Source organism: Vidua chalybeata, chromosome 1 (assembly GCF_026979565.1).
Source record: "Vidua chalybeata isolate OUT-0048 chromosome 1, bVidCha1 merged haplotype, whole genome shotgun sequence".
NCBI classification, from domain to species: domain Eukaryota; kingdom Metazoa; phylum Chordata; class Aves; order Passeriformes; family Viduidae; genus Vidua; species Vidua chalybeata.
The window spans coordinates 50,473,443-50,499,308 of record NC_071530.1 but is presented as its reverse complement, the minus strand read 5'-3'; the positions used below and the strand labels follow the sequence as shown (position 1 = coordinate 50,499,308).

The following is a 25,866-nucleotide window of genomic DNA, read 5'->3' as shown; positions in this document are numbered from 1 at the left end:
TAATTAGTGACCTGCTGAGCCACTTACATGCTTGCAAGTCAATGGGAGCAGATGGGACCCATCCTAAACTCATAAGGGAGCTGTCAGAAGAGCTCACTAAGCCACTGTCCATCATTTATCATCAGTCCTGGCTCACTTGGGAGGTCCCAGATGACTGGAAGCTGGCCAATGGGACACCCATCCTTAAGAAGGGATAAAAGGGAGATCTTGGAAACTACAGGCCTGTCAGCCTGACCTTGGTGCCTGGCAAAGTTATGCAACAGATGATCTTGAGTGCAATCACACAGGACCTACAGGACACCTAATCAAGACAGCATTTAGGGTGGGCAGGTCTTGCCTGACCAACCTCATCTCCTTTTATGACCAGGTGACCTGCTGGTGGATGTGGGGAAGGCTGTGGGTATTGTCTACCTGGACTTCAGCAAAGCCTTTTACACAATGTCCCACAGCATACTGCTGGAGAAGCTGGCAGCCCACGGCTTGGACAGGAGCACTCTTTGCTGTGTTAGGAACTGGCTGGATGGCCAGGCCCAGAGAGTGGTGGTGAACAGTGCTGCATCCAGCTGGCGGCCAGTCACCAGTGGTGTCGCCCAAGAATCTGTGTTGGGGCTGGTTCCATTTAACATCTTTATTGATTATCTAGATGAAGGGATTTAGTCTAACGTTAGCAAATTTGCAATTGACATAAACTGAGTGCGAGTGTCAATCTGCTGGAGGGTAGAATGCCTTGGCAAAGGGACCTGGACAGGCTGGATAGACGGGCAACAACAAGTTTAATAAGTCCAAGTGCTGAGTCCTGCATTTTGGCCACAATAACCCCCTGCAGCATTATAGGCTGGGGACAGTGTGGCTGGATAGTGGCCAGGTAGAAAGAGACCTGGGGGTACTGATTGATGGCAGACTGAACATAAGCCACCAGTGTGCCCTGGTGGCAAAAAAGGCCAACGGCATCCTGGCATGTAAAAGTGTGGCCAGGAGGTCCAGGGAGGTGATTCTTCCTCTGTACTCAGCACTGGTGAGGCCACACTTGGAGTGCTGCCTCCAGTTCTGGGCCCTCCAGCATCTCAGATGCTGAGATGCTCAAACATGTCCAGAGTAGGGTTACAAGGCTGGTGAAGAATCTGGAACACAAGTCCTGTGAGAAGCAGCTGAGGGAGCTGGGGCTGTTTAGGCTGGAGAAGAGGAGAATCAAGGGAGACCTCATCACTCTCTCCAACTGCCTGAAAGGTGGCTGTAGCCAAGTGGAGATCAGTCTCTTTTCTCAGGTAACCAGCGAGAGGATAAGAGCACACACTTTAGGGTTGAACATTAAGAAGTAGTTGTTCACAAAAAGAGACAATTGGGCATTGGAATAGGCTTCCCAGGGAAGTGGTGGAGTCATGGCACAGCCCCAGTGATATTTAAGATTGGATGTGGCACTTAGTGCCATGATCTAGTTGACAAGGTGGTGTTGGATCATAAGTTGGACTTGATGACATCAAAGGACTTTTACAACCTAGTTGATTTTGTGATTGTCTATAACACTGCAAGGTGATAAACTGTTGGTGTAATTAAGAAATGTTTAGTTATGCTGACACTAATAGATGACATAGATATAGCTATAGATAAAATAAAGTTATACTTTCTGTGTTCTCTGCATGAAGATTTGTTGTGCTGGAGTTCAGCTAAGGACCAAGCAATGCTCAGAAAAAAATGTTAATAGTGATTTACCTCTTTCCTCCTGCTATCTACACTGGTTTTTGTCTTCTGAAATGATCCATTTTTGGCTGTGGTATATAGTTCACATAGGAAAATATTGTTCTATATTGAACATCTTTGGAAGTTTGTCAGCCAGCTAAGAAACAAATGAACATCAACAATGAACTAATTTCTTTCAGAGCCCTAAAATTTTCTGACTGCTTGTTGGGCAGATTTTTATTTCTTTTAGGACAGATTTATATTCTTTATTACAAAATTTGCTTGAATGGTCAATTTTCCAAGTCACTCAATGTTAGATAAATTGTCTCTGCTGTGAATCATGGCTCTGTGTAATGTGCAATGGAGAAAAGGAATTAAAAGCTAGCTTGCTTAAAATCTGCTTTTTGAAAAGTTATCTTTTAGATGTCTTTGCTTTTCAGTATTGACTACCATCAAATTTAGCATTCCTGCTGGGCTTTTAGTAACTCAGCCCCCAGTGAGATAATTTTGCTTTAGTTAAGAAAGTTGTCAGAAATTATTTGATTTTTGTAAGGATCAAAGGGTCCTCTGGTATTTAAAAATAGGCACTTGATCATGTCTATAATTACATAATATTTATTGATCAGGAATAAGTTATCTTATAGGTATCCCTGTCTTCCTTGTTTTTGCTAGTATAGACTAGATGATGCTACAATGACCCAGTTTTGAAGGAATAATCAGGTGACATTGAGTAATGTTGTAAAAAAATAAGTAAACAAGATTATTACTTAGTGAAAAAGGGCAGTGTGCTTTGGCTGAGATGGAAAGTTTGGATATTGCACAGTGCTGTACTGAGACGACTTCAGCTGACATTCTGCCAAATGTAGAACATATTAGAAACTGGATGTTCCCTTTAACAAACAAGCCAAAATGTTTAATATATACAGTGGGAGATGGTACTTGAACTGCTTTGCTTTCTTCAGTATCAAGAAGTTGTCTGGTTTTTTTGGTAGAGAATAAAATCCCCAATGAAAGCCAGTGATAGAATATTTGATTTGCTGACTTGAGAAGCTGGTCAGCAACATCCCCCATAACACATTTTGAATACATTGAGGTGATTGTTTCTTATACATATTAGTTTCCAGGTGGGATTTTTTTTTTTTTTTGGAGGAGGGGGAGATGTTCTTTCTTTTATAATTGTGATTAACTAATTTTTAAATTAGGCTAAAGTGGTGCTCAGCTATCAAGAAGAAAAAGTTAAATGCTAAATTTAAACAATATCAGGTTTTGAGAGATCAGAGAAGCTGTTAATTATGGGTCTAATTATCATGAGCAATCTCTAAAAGTTGCTTTAACAAATTTTTAGTTTCTAGGTGAAACCAAATTCTGCATATTATGCATAGAATATATGACGTTAAGCACAGCGGTGAGAATGCTTTAGCTTTTTCCTTATCTTGAAACAGCAAATAATGTGTAATTCAGCCAAAGCAGTAACCAACACATTGACCAGCAATGGCTGTTCAGTGAGCCATGTCCAAAATCATCTGGAAAGGTGTTCCATACCTGGGGATCAAAGCAGAGACACCAAAAATTGGGTAGCAATTGGCAAAAATTATTTTTAAACATTTCAGTTCTCAAGTATCCACTAGATTTTAATTAAGGAATTACATTGAGCCATTCACAGGGAATGTTTTTTCTGTAGTTGGATCAGAGGCTAGAGCACCTTGCTTATAAATAGGTGGTAATGGGCACCCTTTGAGAAAAAGCTGCTAGTTTACCAGTTCACTAAGTGTGATATGGCAATTCCTGTGCTCTTATCTTGTTCCCTTACAGCTAGTCCCTCCATGAGGCTGGAGTCACAATGACAGGGTTTGCTGGGAAAATCTACAGGCTTATCCAATTTTATGGATGATTGCAACACTTTCAGCCTCTGAGATTCATCTACAAAGGCAAGGAAGTTTAAAAGAACAGGGGAAGTTGATGGCAAATAAGAAAAAAGGCAAGAAAGACCTCAAAATAAATTGATTTAACCTATAGGCATAAGTCCAGATCTTATTGAAAAAGAAGAATTTGGATTATGAAGTAAAATGTACAAACAAATTCCTACAATAACAGAGGTAAGAAAATGACAAAAAATAATTCTTTGGTTTGACAAGAGCATTGGGTGTTATCAGAACCATTAAACCATATCATTTCTAGTCACCTGAAGAGTGCTGTTCCCTTTTCTCTCCATCTTCTATTCCCTGAAAAGAGTTTTCTCATTTTAAGGTCTTTACCAATGGCAAGCTTTTCTTTTTCTTTTTTAGAAGGTAGCCACATTTTTTAGCTGGTGCATAACAGTAAAAATAGGTTGTCTCCATAGTCTAACATGCCTCATGAAACACAGCTGAAAGCTTAGCCATAACACTGCTTACAATTATTTCAGAGACTTACCATATATCACATTACAAGCAAGTAAATTGAAGGTTGTAATCATGGCTTTTATCTAGCAAATTTGCCCTAAGAACTTTAAAGAGGTCTAAATATTACAGCTAAGGAACAAGATGCTGCTGATCAGAGTAATAAAAAGTATTGTGAGATTTCAGCCTTCTGTCAAGGTCATAGAATGTGTAACAGAAAGTAATTTAATTATGTACTTTATTATCTATAACAGTTAAAAATTGACTAGTTTATTTCCAAAATTTTCAATTAAATATAGACATTATTTTTTCATAACACTAGAAGCTCATTGTTAGTATTTTGCAGAAAGACTTTGTCCAGCAGAGGTGGTACTATTAAGTATTCTGCATTCTCCTTGTGTATCAGACAAATGCTGTTAATTCCATCTTATGATACAGAAAACTGCAGAACCCATAATAGTGACCCAAACGATGTTGATAGCATAATTTAAAATATAAGGTTAATTCTGGAAATATAATATAGGCTGTTTTTAAGGATGATTTTAAGCTATCAACGGTACCAACCAAAGAAAATATTTTTGAATGCATTGAATGTGGAGTCTATAAAATACTTAATTTAAGAAATTATGCCTAAATTTACTTTTGATGTTGATTAATAGTAGTAGTACTAGTACGTATTGACAGAGTTTTAAATAATCAGTATATGCAACTTTCTGACAAAATTTTGTTTAAAATATGCTCCCACTTCCTACTCCACACAAAAGAAAACTAAAGATTTTAAAGATGAAAAAATTGAAAGTGTTCTGGCAAATTGAATAGGAATGAGCTAAACTGTAGACAATTGTATGAAATTGGAAAGAGGAGAAAAGATCAATTTGTAAATGTATATCACAAAACTGAGCCCCTAAATTTCGTTACTTTTCCAGGCAAGTCTAGAGCAGAAATCCCTTTGTGTTCTTAATATTAATGGAGAGAGTGTCAGTCTTTTTTCTTTATAATTTACATGGAAAACCTAAGATAAGAATAACATGCATTCAGATCTGTTCAAACAAAGCTACCTTGATATGCAATGGATACAGACCTAATTCAGAAAACTGCTCTCAACAAATTAGGACACACTTTAAAGTGTAGCTGTCACAGCACTGTCTGGTTCAAATTGAAAGGATACGTTGCACTGCAAATAGTGCTAGTGAAGGAAGATTATGTAAAAAACAGGATCATTTGTGTTTGTTCCTAAAGGGACCCTCAGGCCAGAGAGTTCGTAAATGTCTTTCCTGGATTTTATTAAGCTAATGTACCATGTCTGAATTTGATTTCCTTTTATTCCTAGAGGGATTATATTGTTCTTTTTAACTATGTTTGCTTGAAAGTATATAATGTGCTTCTACAATATAGAGTTGAGCATCTGAGCATCAAATTTCCTTTACCAGATAGATAGATAAAGCTGTAAAATGAAGTTCACCAATTTATCTAAGAATTTCTTTGAAAGAAGAGGTCATGCCAAATAAAAGAGGTAAACTCCAAATGATAAAGCTAAACTTTTATAACAATTATCCCCCTATAAAAAGAAGGATTTTTCATTAAATTTTTGGTCTTTGTTGGTAATTTGGCATAGTCAATTGAAATCCCTCTAAGTGCCCAGTAATTAATTTAATAGCAAAATAAAGTTTGGATATGGGCAGGGATGGGGAGAGTGCATTAAGACACTTGCACTTTGTAGATACAAAAAACAAAATCCCTTCTCTGGATGAGGAGCTCAAGGACTTCCACTTTCTCAGTGTTTGTTCCCATGGAAAGGATTCTTTCACAAGTGATAAGATTTTAGCATCTTGTTTGCATTTGATGCTGGGTGGTAATTTAACTTCACCAAAAAGGACATTTTTGATCTGTTGTAATACTGGTACCTTCTGTGTCACAGCCATTTCCATGACCTCAAGTCACATCAACAGTTATTCACGGCTAATGGGAAGGCATCACATCACAAAGAGAGAGATCACCAAGAAAGTTTTAAAAGGTTGTAACACATTAAAAAACCCATTAAAACTCATAAAAAAAACACATTAAAAAATTGGCTGTGGCAGAAGCACTATTAAGTTTGTGACAGTATGCAGTAATCACCAGCCTGATTAAAAAATGTTTAATAAAAATTGTTGTGTTTTTGGAATTCTGGAATGTACATGGAGATTTTGCAGATGCTCGATTCCTGAGGCTTGTCACTTCAGAAATTCATCTTTAATGTTGAAGAAACTTGTCACTGCAGATCTGGCATGATAGAGTGCAACACAATATGTTCTGACTTGCATGTAATCCTTCAGCAGGTGAGTGTAGCTCCAGGGATGTTGACATGACACAAGCTACTGTTTTAGATAATTTTCTATGGTGTGTGGCGATGCTAGCCTTAAACATGAATTTGTCAGGCAAAGTTGTACAAAGCAGGAGGACATTGGTGGCAACTAAAACTATTTCAGTTACTGTGGATTCAAGGAGTTTTATAAGAGCTAGGAATATTAAAATGTAGGCTGTGATCCAAACATGCATTGTGCCAGGAGAGATGTAACTGAGAACTTCAACTCTATAAATAAAGATGGGTAGAAACCTTAGACCCTGAGGAATGTTGTGTCCAGAATACTTCACATTGTTCTGCTGATTAAGAATCAAGTATGTTTTTTTTTTTTATTTCCGGATCTTTGATGAAGACTATTAAATCACAGTTATCTTGGCTTTCAGATTTTTAAGCAAGTTTGTAAGCCCCACACTTGGTCTTGCATGTTGCTGATCTCATTATCTGGTTTGACAAGATGCATTTGTGTTTGCTCTAAGGTCATTGTGCAGATAATGACACTACTCAATACAATGAGCTGTAAGCACAATATTCAGAATTTTAGACCTCATAGCAAAATATTGATAAAGATAGAAAAACGGTGTTCCATCTGTTATAGGGCAAGCTGAACCAGCTCTTATTTTTGTGACTGTAGTATTTTTGCACTTACACAGGTAAATGCCAGCCAAAGGAAAATGGCATATTTTCTAGTCCCATTTGGGACATGATGGAACATTTTCTAGTCCCATCACTGACTTCATTGTGCAACTATTGGTAAATGTTTAAACTTTGCTTTTAATATATTAGAATTTTTCTTCTTCAAATCTATGGCATTAATCCATAACTTCCTTTACAAGACAAGAGTTTGAAAGCCAATTTTCTAATTTTCTGCTCTTTTTGTGCCCATTTCTACTACTTCTTCCAGAATGAATTCAAGAAATTCACTGTATATTTCTCAGTCTCCAGGAGCTCATGGGGGGGTTTTGTGTATTTTTGGGGGTTTTGTGGGGCAAACATATTACTTCTCAAAAGTACCTATTCAGAAAAAAAGTGGAGATTGTTGACCATGAGATATCAGGCAGGAAAATATGAAAATTGAAGAAGTCCACTTCTATGGCAGTAAGATTTCCCAACATTGAAATTTTAAAGAAATATAAAGTGATATAATGAATAAGCAGAAATCAATCTCATATGGAAAATCAATGTATTAACCTGATGTAGATAATAGCTACTAGTGATGATTATGCAATACAGAGTTTTGTTTTTTTTTTAAAGGCAAAATTAAAAAGCAAGTGTGCAAAATCCTGAGAATTTATTACTGAGTTGTTTTCTAGAGCACAAATATTACCTAGTTTGGCAAATTTAGCAATAGAATTTCAGGAAAGATTTGAGCACCTGTAGATTAGAGGTTCTTATTTAAGGAGAATAGGAAATTTTTAGGGAGTAGGGCCCTTCCTTTATGATCTTAATGATGTGAAATACCTTAGCCTGTGTAAGACAGTTGGATCACACAATATTTCCTCATCTCATCTCTTTTCAAGGCTGAACAAGGCCTGGTCATTCAGTCTCTCCTCACAGGATGAATGCTCCAGTTCCCTCCCTTTTTGGTCTCCTCCACTGAGTTTAGGGTAGCACAGGAAAATTACGACCCCCACTTGAATGGGAAAGTGGTGTCTGGGGTTGGAAAACAAAAGCTACAAAAACAAGAGACATCAAGAGGAGGAGAAAAACAGAGCAAAGAGATACCTCTCAAGTGATGCACAGAAATGCATACAGACTGGGAAAATAGAGCTGGGCCTGTCATTGAGACATTGTGTGTCAGGGTCCAAGGAGAAGCCAGTGAGGGGTGAAATTTTGTCAGGAATGTACTACAATCCACAAAACTACAATGAGAAAGTGGGTTCCGTATTCTTTGAACAAATTAAGAACATCTCCAGACTGGATACCCTCATTCTCATGCAAAACTTTAATCTCTGACACCTGCTGGAAGGGCGGCACAGTGGGATGCCGCCGACCCAGTTTTCTGGAGTGCATCAGGAATAACTTCATGATATATTATACATTTTGATAGATCAAATTAATATATGTTACAGACATAAATGTTTTTACTGGAGTAACATTTGTGACAAATTTGCTTTGTAAAATCTATGGCAAATAAAACTTCTGTTCTCCAAATGATACTTTGCTTCTAGTAATAAGAAAAAATAAATTCATTGTAGTAATAAAAAATAAAAGAGAAAAATAGTTGCAGTATCTTCATAAGCATTGGCTAGATCTTGTAAGTGACTCTGATTTTTTGGTACTTAATTAGCATTGCCGAATCAGAAGCTAAATTATGGGATAATATGCTTTTAAACCCACAATTAATAGAGCATATTTTTTCTCTTTCATTCTTTTAAAAAACCTGTATTTAAATCTATATTCTAACCATAATAGATAGAATTATCATATCTTGCATTCTCTTGTTAAGCCATGTGGTTTTTCCTGTTTAAAACATTTTTATAGCACAATAATCATAGGATTCAATTTTTACAGAAGTAGTGATTTAGCTACTTTAGTGCTTTAGAAGCTCTTACTGCATGCTTATTTCCTGGGCTTCTGCCATAAGGAAAATCCCTCTGTCTTGATCCCTCAGATATGATCCCTCTGTAGGAATCATATCTGTCATCACAGGCCCCCAGCCAGGTGATAATTAGCACTGACTCCATGATTCACAGAAGGCTGATCAATCACTATATTATTCTATACTTATTAAGAAACCCATCGCCCTTACAGACAGTCATGACACAGGTGAACCTAATTGGTCCACCAGTCCAAACACCATCACCATTGGCTAATTAAAAAATTACTCTTCGGTAAACAAATCTCCATAACTCATTCCACATGTTCACAACAACAGGTGCAGCAAGTAAAGATAAGAATTGTTTATCATTCTTTTCTCTGATCGTCTCACAGCCTTTCCCAGGACAAAGCCTGGAAAAGTTATGTGTTGGTCTGTGTGGCCAGAGAGCTGCTGCCACACATATCCATCTAACTGAAAGCAGAGAAACACTGACTGTCTGTGATAATGGCTTTCTGCAATATAAAAGTGAATCAGGAAACCATGGCAAAGCTGTCATACAGTGGCATGGATGTTCCTGGACAATTTAGCTTAAACTGCAGTACCCTTTCCATGTCCAGGCTCAGCAGATGGAAGTTTCCTTGAAGACTGTTAGTAAGAACTGCTTGTTTCAGCATGCAGGAAAAACCATGAGCTTTACTCAGGAAGAGACTGATGTAACTTCTGTAAGGTCAGAGCATCAAGCTCTGTGGGGATGGAACCCTGGATTGTGCATTTATGGTGAAGTAGGAGAAATTACTAGCTTTAGCAATACAGCCTTCCTCAGAAAGTTTCAGAATACTGTTTATTTTCTCAGTTGTCTTTGCAAATGATGTGTTACAGCAGCTTACACGCACACAAACGGAAGTTATTTTTATCCTCAATTAGGTCTTTTCTTGCCTGGGCATTGCTACTGCCAAGTTAGATGGTTTCTGTCTTGAATACTTTTTTTGTAGCTGTGGCTATTTCTTCATCTGCCAACTGATACTCAGTACCAACAGAAATTACTTAGGTCCAATCTGCAGACTAGGTGCTTGAGGTGGTGGGATTTTTTTCTTTTGTTGGGGGAGTGGGTATATTCAGTTAGTCCAGACATGCAAAAGTTCCTTTTTCTCCTCAGCAGTGTTGAGTCTTGACTGACAGTCTTGAAAAAAATGCATTCAGAACAAGTATTTCAATCTGTAGCCTGAAGAGCTTAAATGAAGAGTGTGGAAACTGCAGAGAGATTAATTTCTGCCTAGGGAGCTATGTCTTCTTAAGAGTGTTAGAGGGCTAACGGAGGCAGGGGGAGAAGTGGGGAGGATTCAGGATACCCGAAGTTAAATCCTGCTTTGAATCCTCCCCCAGACTATGTATGTTGAACCCTCCTACTGTAAAGCCAACATTTCCATATTCTCGTCCCTTCTGTGGGTTGAAATTTTAAAAAGAAGGGTTGGAGTGTGCATTTGGGGCTTTTAATTTATTATAGTGTAATTTTTGAAATGCTCTGCTGAATGAACTTTGAGTTCTCATTAATTTATATTGAATAAAAATCCTAGCAGAATTTCTTACCCTGATTAATGTCTAAAATGTATCAAATTAGTTAATCCCATGAGGGTAAATTAACATTTGATGTCACTGATGAGAGCATTGATACTTTTATTAGTGTTATAACTTTTTTTGCTGGCTTTTTTTTTCCCTCCTATTGTCTCTTGTGATTATAATGATTTTTGTATACAGTGCTGTGTTTTGGCTCCAAGGAGTATAAACTCATTAGGGAATCCTCATTGTTTATTAGTAGTTTACCATAGACTTCAGGCAAATTGCTGCCCTAAAAGTTGAATTCTACTTGAAATGAACATATTATTTTACAAATAAAATAAAGAAGAAAATTATTCCTCTGATGTTGTTGCAACTCTGCATGTGATATTAATAAATGTTTTGCTATTAGCAAAATAAAAGGCATAATATGAGCTTTCATCACCAAAATGGATGCAGTAGAGAGTAATTTTTAAAAACAGAATATATTTTCTTAATGGAGAGAAAGGATAAGGATCTTGGTACTGCTTGCAATAGATGCATTAAAGAAAAATATAATTATCCTTTAACTTTGCTAAAACAGAAAATGCCACATACACCTTGAATCAGCTGTATATTAGATTTCAAAAGTCATCTCTCAATATTTCACAATTCTGTGCTCCTGCTTGTTGAAAGAAAGGCAGAAGAATTAAATATGTGTACTAGGAGCAGTAGTGGTAGCTTATATTCATGCTATCAGAGCTCCTGTGATATCTTGAGCAAGGTATGATTTGCAGAAGCACATGGAAACAGTGTCTAAGCAATGAGGCACATAGGGAAGAGTCCTGTCCTTTTCTCAGGATTGAGTCAATATCACATTGACACAAATAAGAGGGTAGTATATCTTCCTCTAACTGTTTATTTTCTAGCCAATTTGTATATGGAAAAGGCTCAAAAATTATTTCTGGCTATTCAGAAAATTTAAGTTGCAATGGCTGATTTAATTTTTTACTTCAATAATTTTGCTCCCTTTTATGAAAATTCATTAGCTTCACTTATAATTTTTTGTGGAAAATTATCAAAATGCGCAGTGATTTTGCCACTCAAGAAGGAAAGAATATTTCAGACTGCTTTATTAACAATTTTGATCTTTGAGAAATCACAACCATTTGGGTTGAGACCAGCTTCTCATAAATTCCTGTAAAATGGGAATTCAGGTTTGAAATTTTGAGCAGATGGAAAAGTGTATAGAAGAAAATCAGGTTTAGCCTGGATAGGAAACACTAGGGAAGAGTCTTCATCCTGAATATATTCCTGAATGTATTTTTTCCTGCCAATCTCAAAAGAACCTTATAAAAACCAAGCAAACTAAAAAACCCAAACCACACCAACTGCACTACGAAAAACAAACTGGTAGAAATGTAAAAAAAGTAACAGAGGAAAAAGTGTGCAGTCTTCAGATTCTGTAGCAGTCCAGGAGCTGAGCCCAAGTGGGTGTTGCAAACATCAGTAGCAGCCAGCAAAGGTTGACTGTTGATAATCATTAAGGGAGCTGGACTTCAGAACTACTTTATTTAATGTCTGGAGCCAGATAGTTCTTTTGGGTTTTGTTTGTTTGTTTGTTCGTTTTTGTTTTGTTTTTGGTTTTTTGTTTTGTTTTGTTTTTTTTTTTTTTTGGTTTTTTTTTTTTTGTGGTTTTTTTTTTTTGTTTGTTTGTTTGGTTTGGTTTTTTTTTTGTTGGTTTTGTTTTGTTTTGTTTTTTCTTTCTACTTGCTGAGCTAAGACTCTTTAAGGGCCTGAAAGAGCTGGAGAGAGTACACCATGAGCAGGGCATTTCAAGGGAGATTTTTTTGTCAGAGACACAGACCAGGAAATTTACAGTTAAAAAATATAGATAGAAAACAGACAGTGAGTAGAATGAAGGAAACATGTGGCTTCTATTTGTTCACAGAGGGCATTTCACTAGTGTTGTTTGCACACCAAAAGAACTGAATATACTGTATATACTGAACCAGAAACTATGTTATACTAATGGCGGAAACTATGTTCCCTATAGGATCTCACACAGCAAGTATCTGTAAGACTGGAGGTTCAGCTTTTATCTTTTATGGCTGAAGACTAGTCACAGAACAAGATATGTAAGCCAGAATTACATAATTTAATCATCTTGCATGTGCAATCATTTGAGGGGAAAATATTAATGAAGATAAGCTAGAGCACAAAGATAAAGCTTTCAGTAATTCAGCTTTGGCTTCCATCAATTTGTGGGCTCAGCTAATGGGAACAGGAGATGACTCAGGTGACTAAAGTGTTTAGGCATGTCATTGCTATTGAAATGTTATAAATCAGGTGCTGGAATACCTTAATTCCTCTTTCTCTGGCATCTCTACCAAGGAAGGATAACAGCAGTTTCAAGAAACTACCATAATGAGCTTGTATTTTAAAGTGATGTAAATGCTATTCAATCACAGTCAGTAAAACGTTGCTATTTGTGATCTGGCCATCATTAATATCTTGGATAATAATCTACTAATCAGCACAGACACTGCAGAGGTAGTATTTGCTGTCCATTAAATAGACACTTGCTAGCTCTTGCCAGAGATATGACCTGACTTGTCAGGAAAACCCCAGTGCTGCAATGCATAAACATACAATAAGAGATTTCTGCTGTGGTACTTGCAAAGGTGATGTGAGGAAAGGGAGATCTCTCTACTGTCTACTTCATCTTTTGTATGCCACTGTGGTTATTTTGTATGCAAGGGATTTACATGCAAGGGTGCAATGATCCATTGCCTTGCCTGAACTTTCTGCCCAAAAAACAAGAAAACACCTCATGGAGAAGAAGCTGCTTGATGCCTTGAATACAGATGATGTGCACAGAATATTTAAATCTTGTCCCAATTTTGTTTAAGATTCCATTAGGATGCAGTTGTGAATGAGCTTTTTTTTTGCATATGTAATTAGAAAGCAGAACAGATGGGAAAGGCATAGTTTAAAGTGATGTGTTCATTAAAATAACCAAAGCTGCAAAGTATTTGTTCCCCAACAGTGAATTCAGGATATGAGACTCCTTAGGTTTCTGACTTTTTTTCCTCTACTTTGAGTATGACAACTGTGAATGACAACAATGAGATCTCTTTTGCATCATTTTTTTGTTAGATATCACCACTGTTCCTTAGGGCAGATTGACTGTTCATTCCCTCCTATGTGATGTGTGCTCAGTTAAGATATACTAGGAAGCAGTGGGTATTAATAAGCAGACACTACATCAAGGGATTTATTTTAATTGCATTTACTGTAAAAAAGATCTATTGAGATTTAAAAAATAATATAGTGATTTTAATGTTCTTTTAAAAAAGATCTATGTGGACTGTATCCTGATAACTACTGTTATCCCTTGGGTTATTTCTACTTTTAACTTTCATGTTTTTAAATGAAAATGAAATAATTTTAAGAAATATAATTAGGGGTTTTTTTATATATACAGACCCTGCCTACTTTTTTACTAGAAGGCAAGTCTTCTAAAATTAGTCTAACATTGTTCAAAAAATATTTGCTACAGTGAATAAGGGCTGATCCTTACTCTTCTCCACCAAAATAGAATAAAAATAGTTGTTTTACATAGTTTAAAAAATGAAAACCATACACCCTTTATAGGCTTGTACCTTTCAGCTGCTAACAAGGAAGGCTAATTTGAAGAATGAATATTGGATCTTTCCTATGTTTTACCCCTCCAAAATGAGTTTTTTTAGATCTATTTTATAGTAAGAGAGTCAGAGCTTACTGTCTCCTAATTCTTTCTGCCCTTCTAGGAAGGGCATAGAGTTTTAACTCATGGAGAAGTAGGTCAAAGTTTGGATGCCATTTGCCAGTTTCTAGTAAATATGGTTTGATTTGGGGTAAATTCTAATAGTGAATTCTAGAGAAGAACATATCTAGTTGTCATTTTGTTCTCTTTTTCTCTCATGCTGCTATTTTCTCAATATTTTTTATCTTCTAAATATAAGTATTTGCTTCTCTTGAAGCCGAATGTTCATTATTTGCCTATCATTGGTGTTTTGCGTGGTCTTGTCTGCAAATGCATCCCTGCTGTTTTGTGCTAAAAAGAAGAACTTTTCAAAAATGCAAAAGCAAATCCCTACCCTGAAGATAGGGAATGGATTATAAATCCAAATTCAGCTAGAACAGCGGATGGATACAAGAAATAAACAAATGCATGCTGTTTATGATAAGGAAAGAAATGTTTGTCCATGCCAGTACCAGGAAGAGATTGTTTCAATTAGAAGTGAAGCCCTGTAAGAAGCTGAAGTGTCTTTGTTGGAGGATGCTGTCATGGTAAATGTGACCCTCCTTCAAAGCAGCTTGAAATGTGAAGTCTGTAATCATCCAAGATTTCTGTATAAGCATAACTTTTCCCAATGTGACTAGACCCACTGTAGTGCTCCAGAACTGAAAAGGACCTTAAAGATCAGGTAGTTTCAATACTTTCTACCAGAGCAGAAAGCCCTCTTCAACCTGACATTGAACACTGCCAGGAATGGGGCATCCACAGCCTCTCTGGTAACTTGTTGCAGTGTCTCACCAGTCTCATAGTAAAGAATTTTTTCCTACTGTCTAGCTTAAATCTGCTTTCTCTCAGTTTGAAGCCATTCCCCCTTTCCCTGTCACTACACACCCTTAGGAAAAAGCCTCTCTCCATCTTTCTTGTAGGCTCCCTTCAGGCACTGGAAGACTACAATTAGTTCACCCCAAAGCCTTCTCTTTTCAAGACTGAACAATCCAAATTTTCTCAGCCTGTCTTTATAGGAGATGTGCTTCAGCCCTTAGAGCATCTTGTGACTTCTTCTGGACTTATTCTACTAGTTCCTCATCCTTCCTTTGTTTGGGGCCTCACAGCTGGAAGCATTTAGTTTTCTCTGAGCAATGTCTGTATCTGCACTGTATTATAAAATGGACAGAGGAAGACAAGGCAAAAATGAAAACCTCCATTGATGTCCTGCTTAACTACAATAGTGACAAAGAGTGCAGATAGATTTATGCTATTTAGGAGTTTGGGTCTCTTATATTGTTTTCTAGGTACTGTAGAAAATGGCTGCCCATATTTTCTCTGAAGGGCAGTAAATGAATGATCTTAGTATTTCAAAGATTTCTTTTTGGTCTTGATTTATCTTTTATGTAGCAGAATGACAAGCAATGTCTTGGAAAATAGCAAGGTGTCAAATGGTATTGATTTCATGCTATGGCAGTGACCTAGAAAGTACTATTTCTCATTGACAGATTATGTTGTGGTTTTCCCATAAAAATAAGATGATTCAAGCTCTAGGAATGTTTCAGGCTATTATTACATGATTATTAAAAAAGGCATATTTTTTTTCCTTGTTGAAAGGCTATAGAATTGTTCTATGATTAGATAAAATAATCTCCTGAATCGTAACTACCCCAAAACCTACATCTTACAACTATAATTTGCTTTCTAATGAAATTTCTGAGTAAGGATCCTCTTTTTTAGTTCATGTCCTTGAAACTTTTTTATTACTGATTTGAAAAGAGTAAAACACTACACTTGCTGCACTACTGGCATTTTTAATTTTGTGATTTGAAGTAGGGAGTGATGAACAAGTGAAACTATAACAAGAATGGATTCTTCCTGTGCAACTTAGTGTTTCCAGTTTTCATCATGAATGGAAATGAAAGTCCCAAATTTTCAAAAGAATTATTTTTAAGTGAAACAGAAGAGATTTTCCAAAATCATCAGTGTCCCCTTCTTATAGATCTGTAAACTCAGTATCCTATGACAGTTCAGATAAAAATATAAAATCTGTGAGCCTACCCCAGCTTTGCTATTTACTGAAAATTCATCATGGGGAATGACGAGAAAGTAAGGCTAACTCATCATGTTGGCTGCCTTTGTGTGCCCTAAATGGGAAGTAACTCACTCCCCAGCTTTGAATAGGGAGCTGAAATGTATAATTAATTAAAAGGAAGAAATTATACATGAAAAAATAGGCCCATGTTGAGTTAAATTCTTTATTCTTTTTGAAATATATTGTGCATGTGTCTTTCATAAATAAGCTAAGTTTTTCATGATGCTTTCTGTTCCACAGAATGAACCTGTGGAATAAAATGCAATAAAAAATGGAAACAAGTTCATAATTGAAAAAATTAAGCCTTTTAATTTCAACTTCATTTGTAATGAAGCTAGTACTGTTTGTTAGCAATTATTTTTATTTGGTGTAAAATCATTAACAACATAAGCCAATTGTACAAGCAGAGATGTGGCACAACTTGTTGGCTTGTACTTTGAGCCTGAGATGAGCCTGGACCTCACCTGCTGGTAACTTGTAATCTAAAGTGCTCTTTAGGTAGAGCCTTCAAATGTGAGATGCAGCAGAAGAGTTGGGAACCTTTGATACAAGGAGTAACAGAAGATTTATTATGTTACAGCCTTGTCTAAAGGCTGGAGGGCTCATAGTACAATTTATTGTGCTTTTCAGGAGCTACTGTTTTTCCACATGCATTCAGTTTTGTTCTGCTGAGACACAATTTGTCTTCTCCATGAGCTGACAGCTTGCTATCAATACCCACTCACGAGGATTTTACAAGTTCTAGTTCTTGGCATTCTGAATATAGTTTTATGTCTTCTCCATAAGACACATCATGTTTGTTTCAGTACTTTGGTCAGTCTGCAGTAGGAGCAGATCAAATGACTTGTTTAAAAAATAACCCTTTATGAAATCTCTCATAGCCGCCTTTTACCAGTATCCTCTGGCTGGCTGTGCGTATTAAACTTATAGGCTTTTATGCACGGGAAAGATTCTTGGATACGCAAAGATATTTGGGCCACATGGTCAGTGATGACTTTATTGTTTCTGAACTTGGAGTTCCCTGTTGACGAAAGATCATCTACAGTCATTCTTGCTCAAGTTTAAATGAGTCGCCCTGTGTGTGGTGTAGAGTGCTATATGGTACAAACCAGAGTAGCTCATGACTCACTTGGTTCATGTCACTGGGTCAAATATTTTGACTGCTGATTGCGCTAATATGTTTAATCCCATTAAATTCTGGAACAGCATAAAAATAAAAATAGGAAGCAGATATTGTTTGCAGTCAAATTCATTGCACAGTTATTACCTAAAAGCTCCATAAATGCTCCTTACCTTTTTAAGGAAAGTTAATTGTATTATATGCATGTGTTTAGTTAGTATCTTTAAAACAATTTTTTAGTTCCAATCTCTTCTAATTTGTAAGTCTATTGATTTCATAGTATATTGCTCTATTTCTTGTTAAAAGATAGTACATGAAATAAAGGGAACATTATAGGAAAAAGTACTTATCCAGTGCCTATTTTTCTGCCATAATAAAAAATGCAAATAATAAATGTAATAAAATTCAGGATATAGCCAACAACTATTAAAAATGAACAGTTTACACCAAGGTGTGAATAATAACTCTGAGTAGCAGTTATTCAACAATTTTAATACACCACACTAGTTTCAGTATGATGTAATGTTCCCTGTAATCTACTAACATGCTGTTATTTTGCTCCTTCACTAAAGATAATTCAGTATTCTTTCATAATGTACTGGCCATAAAGTTCTGTTTATTTCAAAAATAATGCCATATTGTGGAAAGTAGGTTTGATTTCCGAATTCCTCACTCCTTCAAAAAGGCAAAATATGTAATTAAAAGTAACTCCTCTAGTACCAATCTAGTATCAAACCAAAATCTGAATTCCAATGAAGAAACAGGGTTTTATTCAGCAAAATATTTAATGATATGAAGAACTGCAAACATATGCACATGTTTGATGTGAGATTTTTGTATCTACTTAGACTGAATGGAGATACAAATGTACTTAAATTCCTCCAGTGAATTCAGGGTGTTTTCAAGATTTCACAGTGGGGAAATTTGTATTTGATCCAACATTTTCATAACTTATTTATAACATGTACCTGAAAAGAAATATTTTGAAGGAGAAAAAAGGATCCTTGAACCACTAACGGTTACATGTATCAGCAACAAAATGGACAAAGTAGTCATCTCTCCCAAATTACACAGCTTGGTGAATCAAAGTGGAAGAGGACAAATTTAATTGATGCTCACAGGCTGCTTCTGATGACTGGCTGATGGCTGCTGCCCTGCCTGCTCAGACTGACCACCATTCCTTTGCCATGCTGATCTGCTAAGCAACACATTCAGCTGTAAGGCAGAGTGTTTCTCCTCCATCCTTTTGACTATTTATTTCTTTACTGGCTTGAAAAAGCCAGAAGAGAAATCTGAAACTGAGATATAGGATAATATTGTTTGCTGCTCTTTGCAACACTGACTAAAAGTCTTGTCTCTTGCTTGTTAGAAATGGTTATAGGGCAGTCTGTCTTGCAAAACTTGTGTTTCCATCTCATGACCTAGATGTGACTGTTGTGTCACATCTCTAACTTTTCTTAAGCATGATGTAAAAGATACTTTCTAACTCTTCTTACATTAAAAAAAAAAAAAAAAAAAAAAAAACCAGAAAAAAACAAACAAACAAAAACTGAGGAAAGGAATGCTAGCACTTAATTTTTACAAATTTTTCAAAGGACTTGTAGGTAAAGACTCTTTGAAACATAGTTGAAATTTACACCGACTGTTTATCAACTACAGAAGGCCAAAGCCTTGTCTAAGTAATATGAATGTACTAAATAAAAACACTGTTTCTTGTTATGCTTCAAAGTCTTTTCCTTTAAATGTGCTTAACAAAATCTCCTGGTTTAATGTAAATCTCCTGCATTATGGTAAAAACCATAATATCTATTCTAACCTTCACAGCATTGTAGTATGTCACACTTTTTTAACAATTGCATTAATGAAGGAAATTTTATTGATTGACTGTTTAACTTTGTCTTTCATAAAAATTTTTAAAATGCTCACATTTGAACCTTATTTTTTTCGGTAGCCACAAAAGGGATTTTTTACAAAGATGGCTTTTGTATAGTTCCAGCTTCTTATCTTTTGCATGCCATCAATCACGGATATGTCAGTTTAATGGGGACATTAGGATAGGGAGAAAAGACATTATCTCTGCTATTACAACAAGTATGTAGAGCTAACTTTTCCAGTCTCCATGCATAGTAGTTATGAAGAAGCTGCATTCTGTTTTGAATGATCAGTCTCTGCAAAACTAGATCTAATTTGAATTTGGGAATGTGTGGGAATATTTTTCCTGTGAGTGCTTTTCAGAAAGGGTGTTTTTCGGGTTTATTTTGTTTTAAATAGCATTTAACTATTCCCTACAGCTAAAGTATCCTGCTTATTTTCCTGGGTAGAGCAAAGAGAAAGCATCTATTGTAAATCTTGAGAATTTTAACAAATTAGTTGTCATTGGTGTAGTGCTACACTTTTAATTACAATGAAAGGCAAGCACATAAGGCATCAGATCATCCTGTTGATATGATGACATTAAAATATCCAATGACCTGCAAACGTTAACACCTGTAGCAACTGAATGAATTTTTGGGTTGTCTAAGACTGAGGCAATGCTGCCGCCTAATGATGGGAGTATATAAGATGCAATATAGCAATGTTGCTTGTTTGGCAAGCAGGCAAGGCTTGTGACATCAATTGAAGACTATAAGTGAAATTAAAAGCAATAAAAATTGGTCCATGGACTAGACTACATGATTTGATGGTGTGCCAAGACATCTATTTCATTCAAAGCTAAAAGCAAAATAAAACCCCTGTAAATCACATCAAGTCTGTAAACATTTTGTTTTCTGTGTATTAATGTCCATTATGATTATAAAGGGAATGATACTCCACTTTTTCCCTATTTTGATAGATGAGGTTTTTTATTTCATGTATTTCCTAATGCTTACTATTATAATACCTATATCATTATAATATCTATCTGAGAAATTTTATTATTCTCTGAAGAATCCTAAAACAGTTTTCCCCTAAATATTTTTATTTCAGAATAAGAAATTGCATTCATGTCTCAATACAACATTGATCTATGCATCACTGGCCTTCTTTATTTAGAACAGTTTAATGTAGTATAGTGTCTGAGAAGAATATTAATAGCATTACTGTCAAGTTAATTCATAGACCCATAAAGAACAATAACACTTGTGTAAGGCATCTGCCAATGTAATCTGTGACAGCTTGTACAACCAGCAGATCAAGACTGAATCTAGCCCTGCAGTACCTGCTCCTTTCTCAATTCTTCTGGTAAATCTTTCAGTTTGTGCTCTATAGTGCAGAGAACTATAAAACTATAAAAGCAGAGAACTTGCTCTTATTTCCTCACTTTTTATCTATATTATCTCTTCAACTTGAAATGTTAATGAAAAGGCATAGAAAATCCAAAAAAATTTAATGATTTGTGCCTTACTCTGACAAAGGAATTCATGTAAAATTGGTCAATGCTTGAAAAATTATAATTTGGCAAAAAGTAATAAACTGCAATTAAAGCATTATTAAGGCATTGATTGGTTAGCAGGCATCCCATTAAATCATTACAATTATATTAAAAATACGATTAGGGCAATAGATTTAATGTACTTAAAGCCTGTGATAACTTTTTTTTTTTTTTTTTAATAATGGGAACTCATATTTCTTTTGTATGTGTTCAAATTTTTTTGATATTCTATTCCTCTCAGCTGGGCTGACTTCCAGCAATCAGCATCTTCACAATGAGTTCACATCAAAGCAACTGCCTGAGATCTAAATCTCCCGTCTGCTTCTTCACAACAGGTGCAGGAGGTTGGTCTCCATCAGATAGTGATCATTACCAATGGCTGCAAGTGGATTTTGGGAATAGGAAGCAGATCAGTGCTATTGCAACTCAAGGCAGGTACAGCAGCTCTGACTGGGTCACTCAATATCGGATGCTCTACAGCGATACAGGGAGAAACTGGAAACCATACCACCAAGATGGAAACATCTGGGTAAGTAATTGCTATGAAATGGAGGTGTGTGCTGTAATGATGTTTATTGTCAGTGATTGTTTGTTTTTTTTTTTGAGTTCTATGACTTGTACAATGCTTCAGTGTTTATATCAGGACAGAACAGAGCTTTGCTCAAAACACTGTTATTTAGGATGCAGCTGCTGTCAGGAGGGCTATCCCCAGATTAGAAAACCCATTTTGTGATGACAGTATTTAGGAGAACATGGAAATATTTTTGGTCACTGGTATTGCTCAATGGGTCTCTTAGGTTTGTCTCCTCTTTCCTTTTAACTAATTTCATGGCATGAGATAAAATAGTGGGTTTGAAAAGTCTTCTGTTAAAATTTTGGAAGGTAATTTCTCCTTGTGTGTACATGTGCCGGAGAGCAATTTTATCATGTATGTAGTGTTTTCCATACAAGTGCTACAGGGGTGTGTTTTTTTTAGCTCGGATGGCTATGAGGATTTTCTTCACAGTAGCTAATAGGGGGATGTCATTTGGATTTTGCTGGGAAGAGCGTTGCTCATTCAGGGATGTTTTCCTTACTGCTGAGCAGTGCTTGCATAGCCTGAAGCCTTTTCTACTTCTCACCCTTCTCTAGCAAGTAGGCTGAGGGTGCACAAGAAACTTTGAGGGGACACAGCCAGGAGAGCTGACTCCAACAGGCCACTGAGATACCCGTTACCATAATGAGTCATGCTCAGCATATAATACTGGGAGAAGGAGGAAGAGGTCATATTCAGAGTAATAACATTTGCTGTCACAAGTCACCGTTACATGTGATGGAGTCCTGTTTTCCTTGGGATGGCAAGAAAGCTGCCTGCCCATGGGAAGTGGTGGATGGGTTCCTTTATGACTTTGCTTGAGTGTGGCTTTTGCTTTATGCATGAAACTGGCTGTATCTCAACCCATGAGTTTTCTTATTTTTCCTGTTCTCTCCCTCATCCCATCATGGGGGAGTGAGTGAACAGTCGTGTGTTGATTAGCTGCTGGCTGGGGTTAAACCATGACAATGGGTATTTATGCTATAAGAATTTTAGGAAAAAGCATGTAATTTGGCTTTGTTTTTCACATTTTTTTCACGGATAAACTGCTAATTTCATTCTTGCTGAAAACATTAGCTTTCCATTTTGCTGACAAAAAAATGATAGCTATTACTTAACATGCCTATACTCATAGCATTTCTTTCAGACAGTATTCTTTCTCAGAAGTATACTTTGTTATTCTTTCTGAAACCAAATTAAGCGATTAGCTATTATGTCAAACCAGACAAGATTTAACACATTGATATTTTAGATTCACATTTTTGCCAGGTGCTTCTTTTATTAAGGTCTGTTATTAAAAATGAATGTCAAATGTAGAGCATAAGGTGAATGATTTTTATCTGTATAAGAGAAACTCAGTTAATATGTGGAGAGCGTAGAAACAGTCATTTTTTATTACAGTATTGATTTATTGAAAAAATCTCTTCCATGTGCCAGATAGGATTCTGAAATAGGGAGAATTTAAAGCTAGGGAGGTAGACAACCTTGAGGAGAAAAAATACTGGATTTTGTTTAGATTCCTTAGAACATGGATATGAATATGATTCATCAGGGTAGGGGACAACTTATACTTAAGCTTGATGAATATAAAAATTTCTCTTTTAAGGCCACTTACTGTAAACACTAAATGCTATAAATACTTTTATATATCTACTCTAAATGTATAAAAGCTTCTCAAACAACTACTGTTGAAATCACCAAGAATGGGAGAGAGCTTTGCAGCTGACTGCGTGAATAATATATAAAGCAGAATAGTTAGGCTGAGGAAAAATATGTTCTTAATAACTTTTTGTGATGCCTAGTTTGGTTGGTTTAGTTACAGCTGTGATTGTTTGTTTTCAGAGCAGACCAGCTTTCAGAGTGAGGACTTTGTAGCGAGTCTTTATTCTTATACTGTCACTTAATATAAAAATATTGATAGCTTCTTCATGTAAGAGCATTTCCTTTTTCTCTTTATTAACACTTATGCATGCTTGGTGGATTCAGGGGAATGCTACTGGTCTGTTACTGATCATTGACATCACTTGCAAAAGAGTGTGAATAGCCATGCAGGCTTGCTGCTTTTATTTGGAATGCTGTCTTTGGATATATGTTAGCAAGCTGGTTGCTGCAATACTGCTATTGTTCATGTGTTAAAATTTTTATCCAATATTAGAAAAGCAGATTGAAAAAGAAATGCTACCTTATCCCTGCTTTCTTTTAAGAATAAAAGTGGGCTGTTACCAAAAAAAGAAAAAGGCCATGGTTCTTGACTCTAATTCTAGTTTGCCTAAAATAGTATTGCTGTGGTGGTTAAATGACATCTCAGCTTTGGTTTTATCCTGGAAACACTGTTTATTAATTATTACTGAATATTCATGTTAATATGTTCCCAAAACAGGGGAGATGCCTGAGCATGGAGAAATTCTGTGGTCCTATTGTAGTGGTAGTGTTACAAGGAGACAGACTTCCCTGATGTGAAAACAGAATGGTGTAGATTTTCCATCAAATCTTCCATTTAGTGTCAATTTGTATAAGAAATTAAAAGCAGCGGTAGCTGTTAGGACCAGATTAGACTACATAAGGTAAATATCTATCATAGAGACTTTATACTCATAAAATCAGATTCTTCCTGACTGAAATAACTGTGTCAATCTTAAAAACCTCATGATTCTGATGGCCTTAGAAATCTTTTTAGAAAAAAATGTATTGTTTACAATTGGATTTGTATCTTTTAAGAGATTTATTCACAGGAGAAATACACTATGAAGCCTGTGTTTAAAAACCCTCTTCCATCATCCCTATGCCTGAATGTCATTGTTTTCTGACAACAGTAAATTTAAAATTAAATGCAAAAGCAAATTAAAAGTGGAAAAGAGAAGTGCAAAGTTCAACAGTATTTAACACTAAAGTAGTTATGATATCAATTGACAGAGGATGACACGTGAGAAACAAAGGGAAATAAAGCTAAATAGATGAATTGGAGAGAGAGAAAAGGACAAATAATTTGCAATAGAGATCTAGTCAGGAACAAACCGTTATAATCTGCATAAAAGGCTGAAGTGAACTCTTCTGTATGCGTTAGTCAGAGAGGAAAAGGAGTTCTATAATTACCTCCTAAGTAGGAGAGAAATCAAAAGGCTCTCAGGAAGTCTGTGATGGGGAAAGTGCTTTCAAGGTGAATTTAGAGTAAGCTTCCCAGTTCTGTGAAATAGATTTTGTGACCCCACCCCTCCTGGGCTTTTGGATATTTTCAATTTTCATGAATTTTAATAAGATGAGTGAATGTGGCCTCTTTCCATAAAATGCCTAGCAACTAGAGAATTTTGATCACCTCTCCTACCTTCACTCTTGTAGTCTGAGATTCTAATTTTGATAGGTCATGAGTTTATCCTTTATATGTCAATCCACTGGGGTGTTTCATGTACACAAAAAAAAAAAAATCCCACTTTGTTTTGGTATAGATGCACACTTTAGTTTCTGTATCAATGATATTTGCCTAATGAACACATACCAGACATGATTCTACATATAACACTGTTTCTGTTTGCTAACTCAGATATAGATGATATAAATATCTCACATTAAGCATTATGCAAATATGCTCCATAGCTATAAGACATCTTCTGAAACATTGAGACTCAAATTTTATGCATCAGTGGCAGAGTCTCAGCATGTCTAACATTAAAATCTTTCCTAAAGGAAATTGGAAGATCCTTGCTAGAATTTGAAGAGATCTTATGAGGTATTGTCTTCTAAAATTTGGTTTCTCTAGTAGAACTTGATATCAGCTCTCAGCCATCTCATCATTTTATTCTTGGCAATATCAAAGTCACAGAATCAGAGAATAAGCTGCGTTGAAAGGGACCCATGAGGGTAATAGAGTCCAACTCCTGGCCCTGCACAGCACCATCCCCAAGAGCCACACCATATGCCCCAGAGTATTGTCCAAATGCTTCTTGAATTCTGTGAGGGCTGGTGCTGTGACCTCTTCCCTGGGCAGCCTGTTCCAGTGCCTGACCACCTTTTTTTTAATATCCAACCTAAATCTACCCTGACACAACTTCAGTCTATGCCCTGGAGTCCTGTCACTGTTCAGAGCAGAGATCAGTGTCTGCCCCCCTCTTCCCTCACAAGAAAGTTGTAGACTGCAATGAGGTCTCCCCTCAGTCTTTTCCGTGCAACACAGACCGAGTGACTTCAGCCACTTCTCATACAGCTTCCCCCCAGGGCCCTTCACCATATTAGTTGCTCTCCTTTGGACACTCTCTAATACTTTCATGTCTTTCTTGTATTGTGGCACCCAAAACTGCCTCTACCTCTCAAGGTGAGGCAGTCTCAAAGCAGGACAATCCCCTCCCTTGCCCAGCTGGTGATGCTGTTCCTGATGCACCCCAGGACATGGTTGGCCCTCCTGCCTGCCAGGGTACTGCTGGCTTATGTTCA

The 25,866-nt window shown here is 36.4% G+C and overlaps 1 protein-coding gene across 1 annotated transcript in view; it reads left to right on the top strand.

Annotated features, from left to right (window-relative positions):
* Window positions 1-25,866, top strand: part of CNTNAP2 (contactin associated protein 2) — a 1,037,491-nt gene that overhangs the window by 333,105 nt on the left and 678,520 nt on the right. Inside the window, exon 3 of the mRNA XM_053940221.1 lies at window positions 21,203-21,396. Coding sequence (XP_053796196.1) covers window positions 21,203-21,396 — 194 coding nt within the window. The remainder of the gene's footprint in view (window positions 1-21,202; window positions 21,397-25,866) is intronic.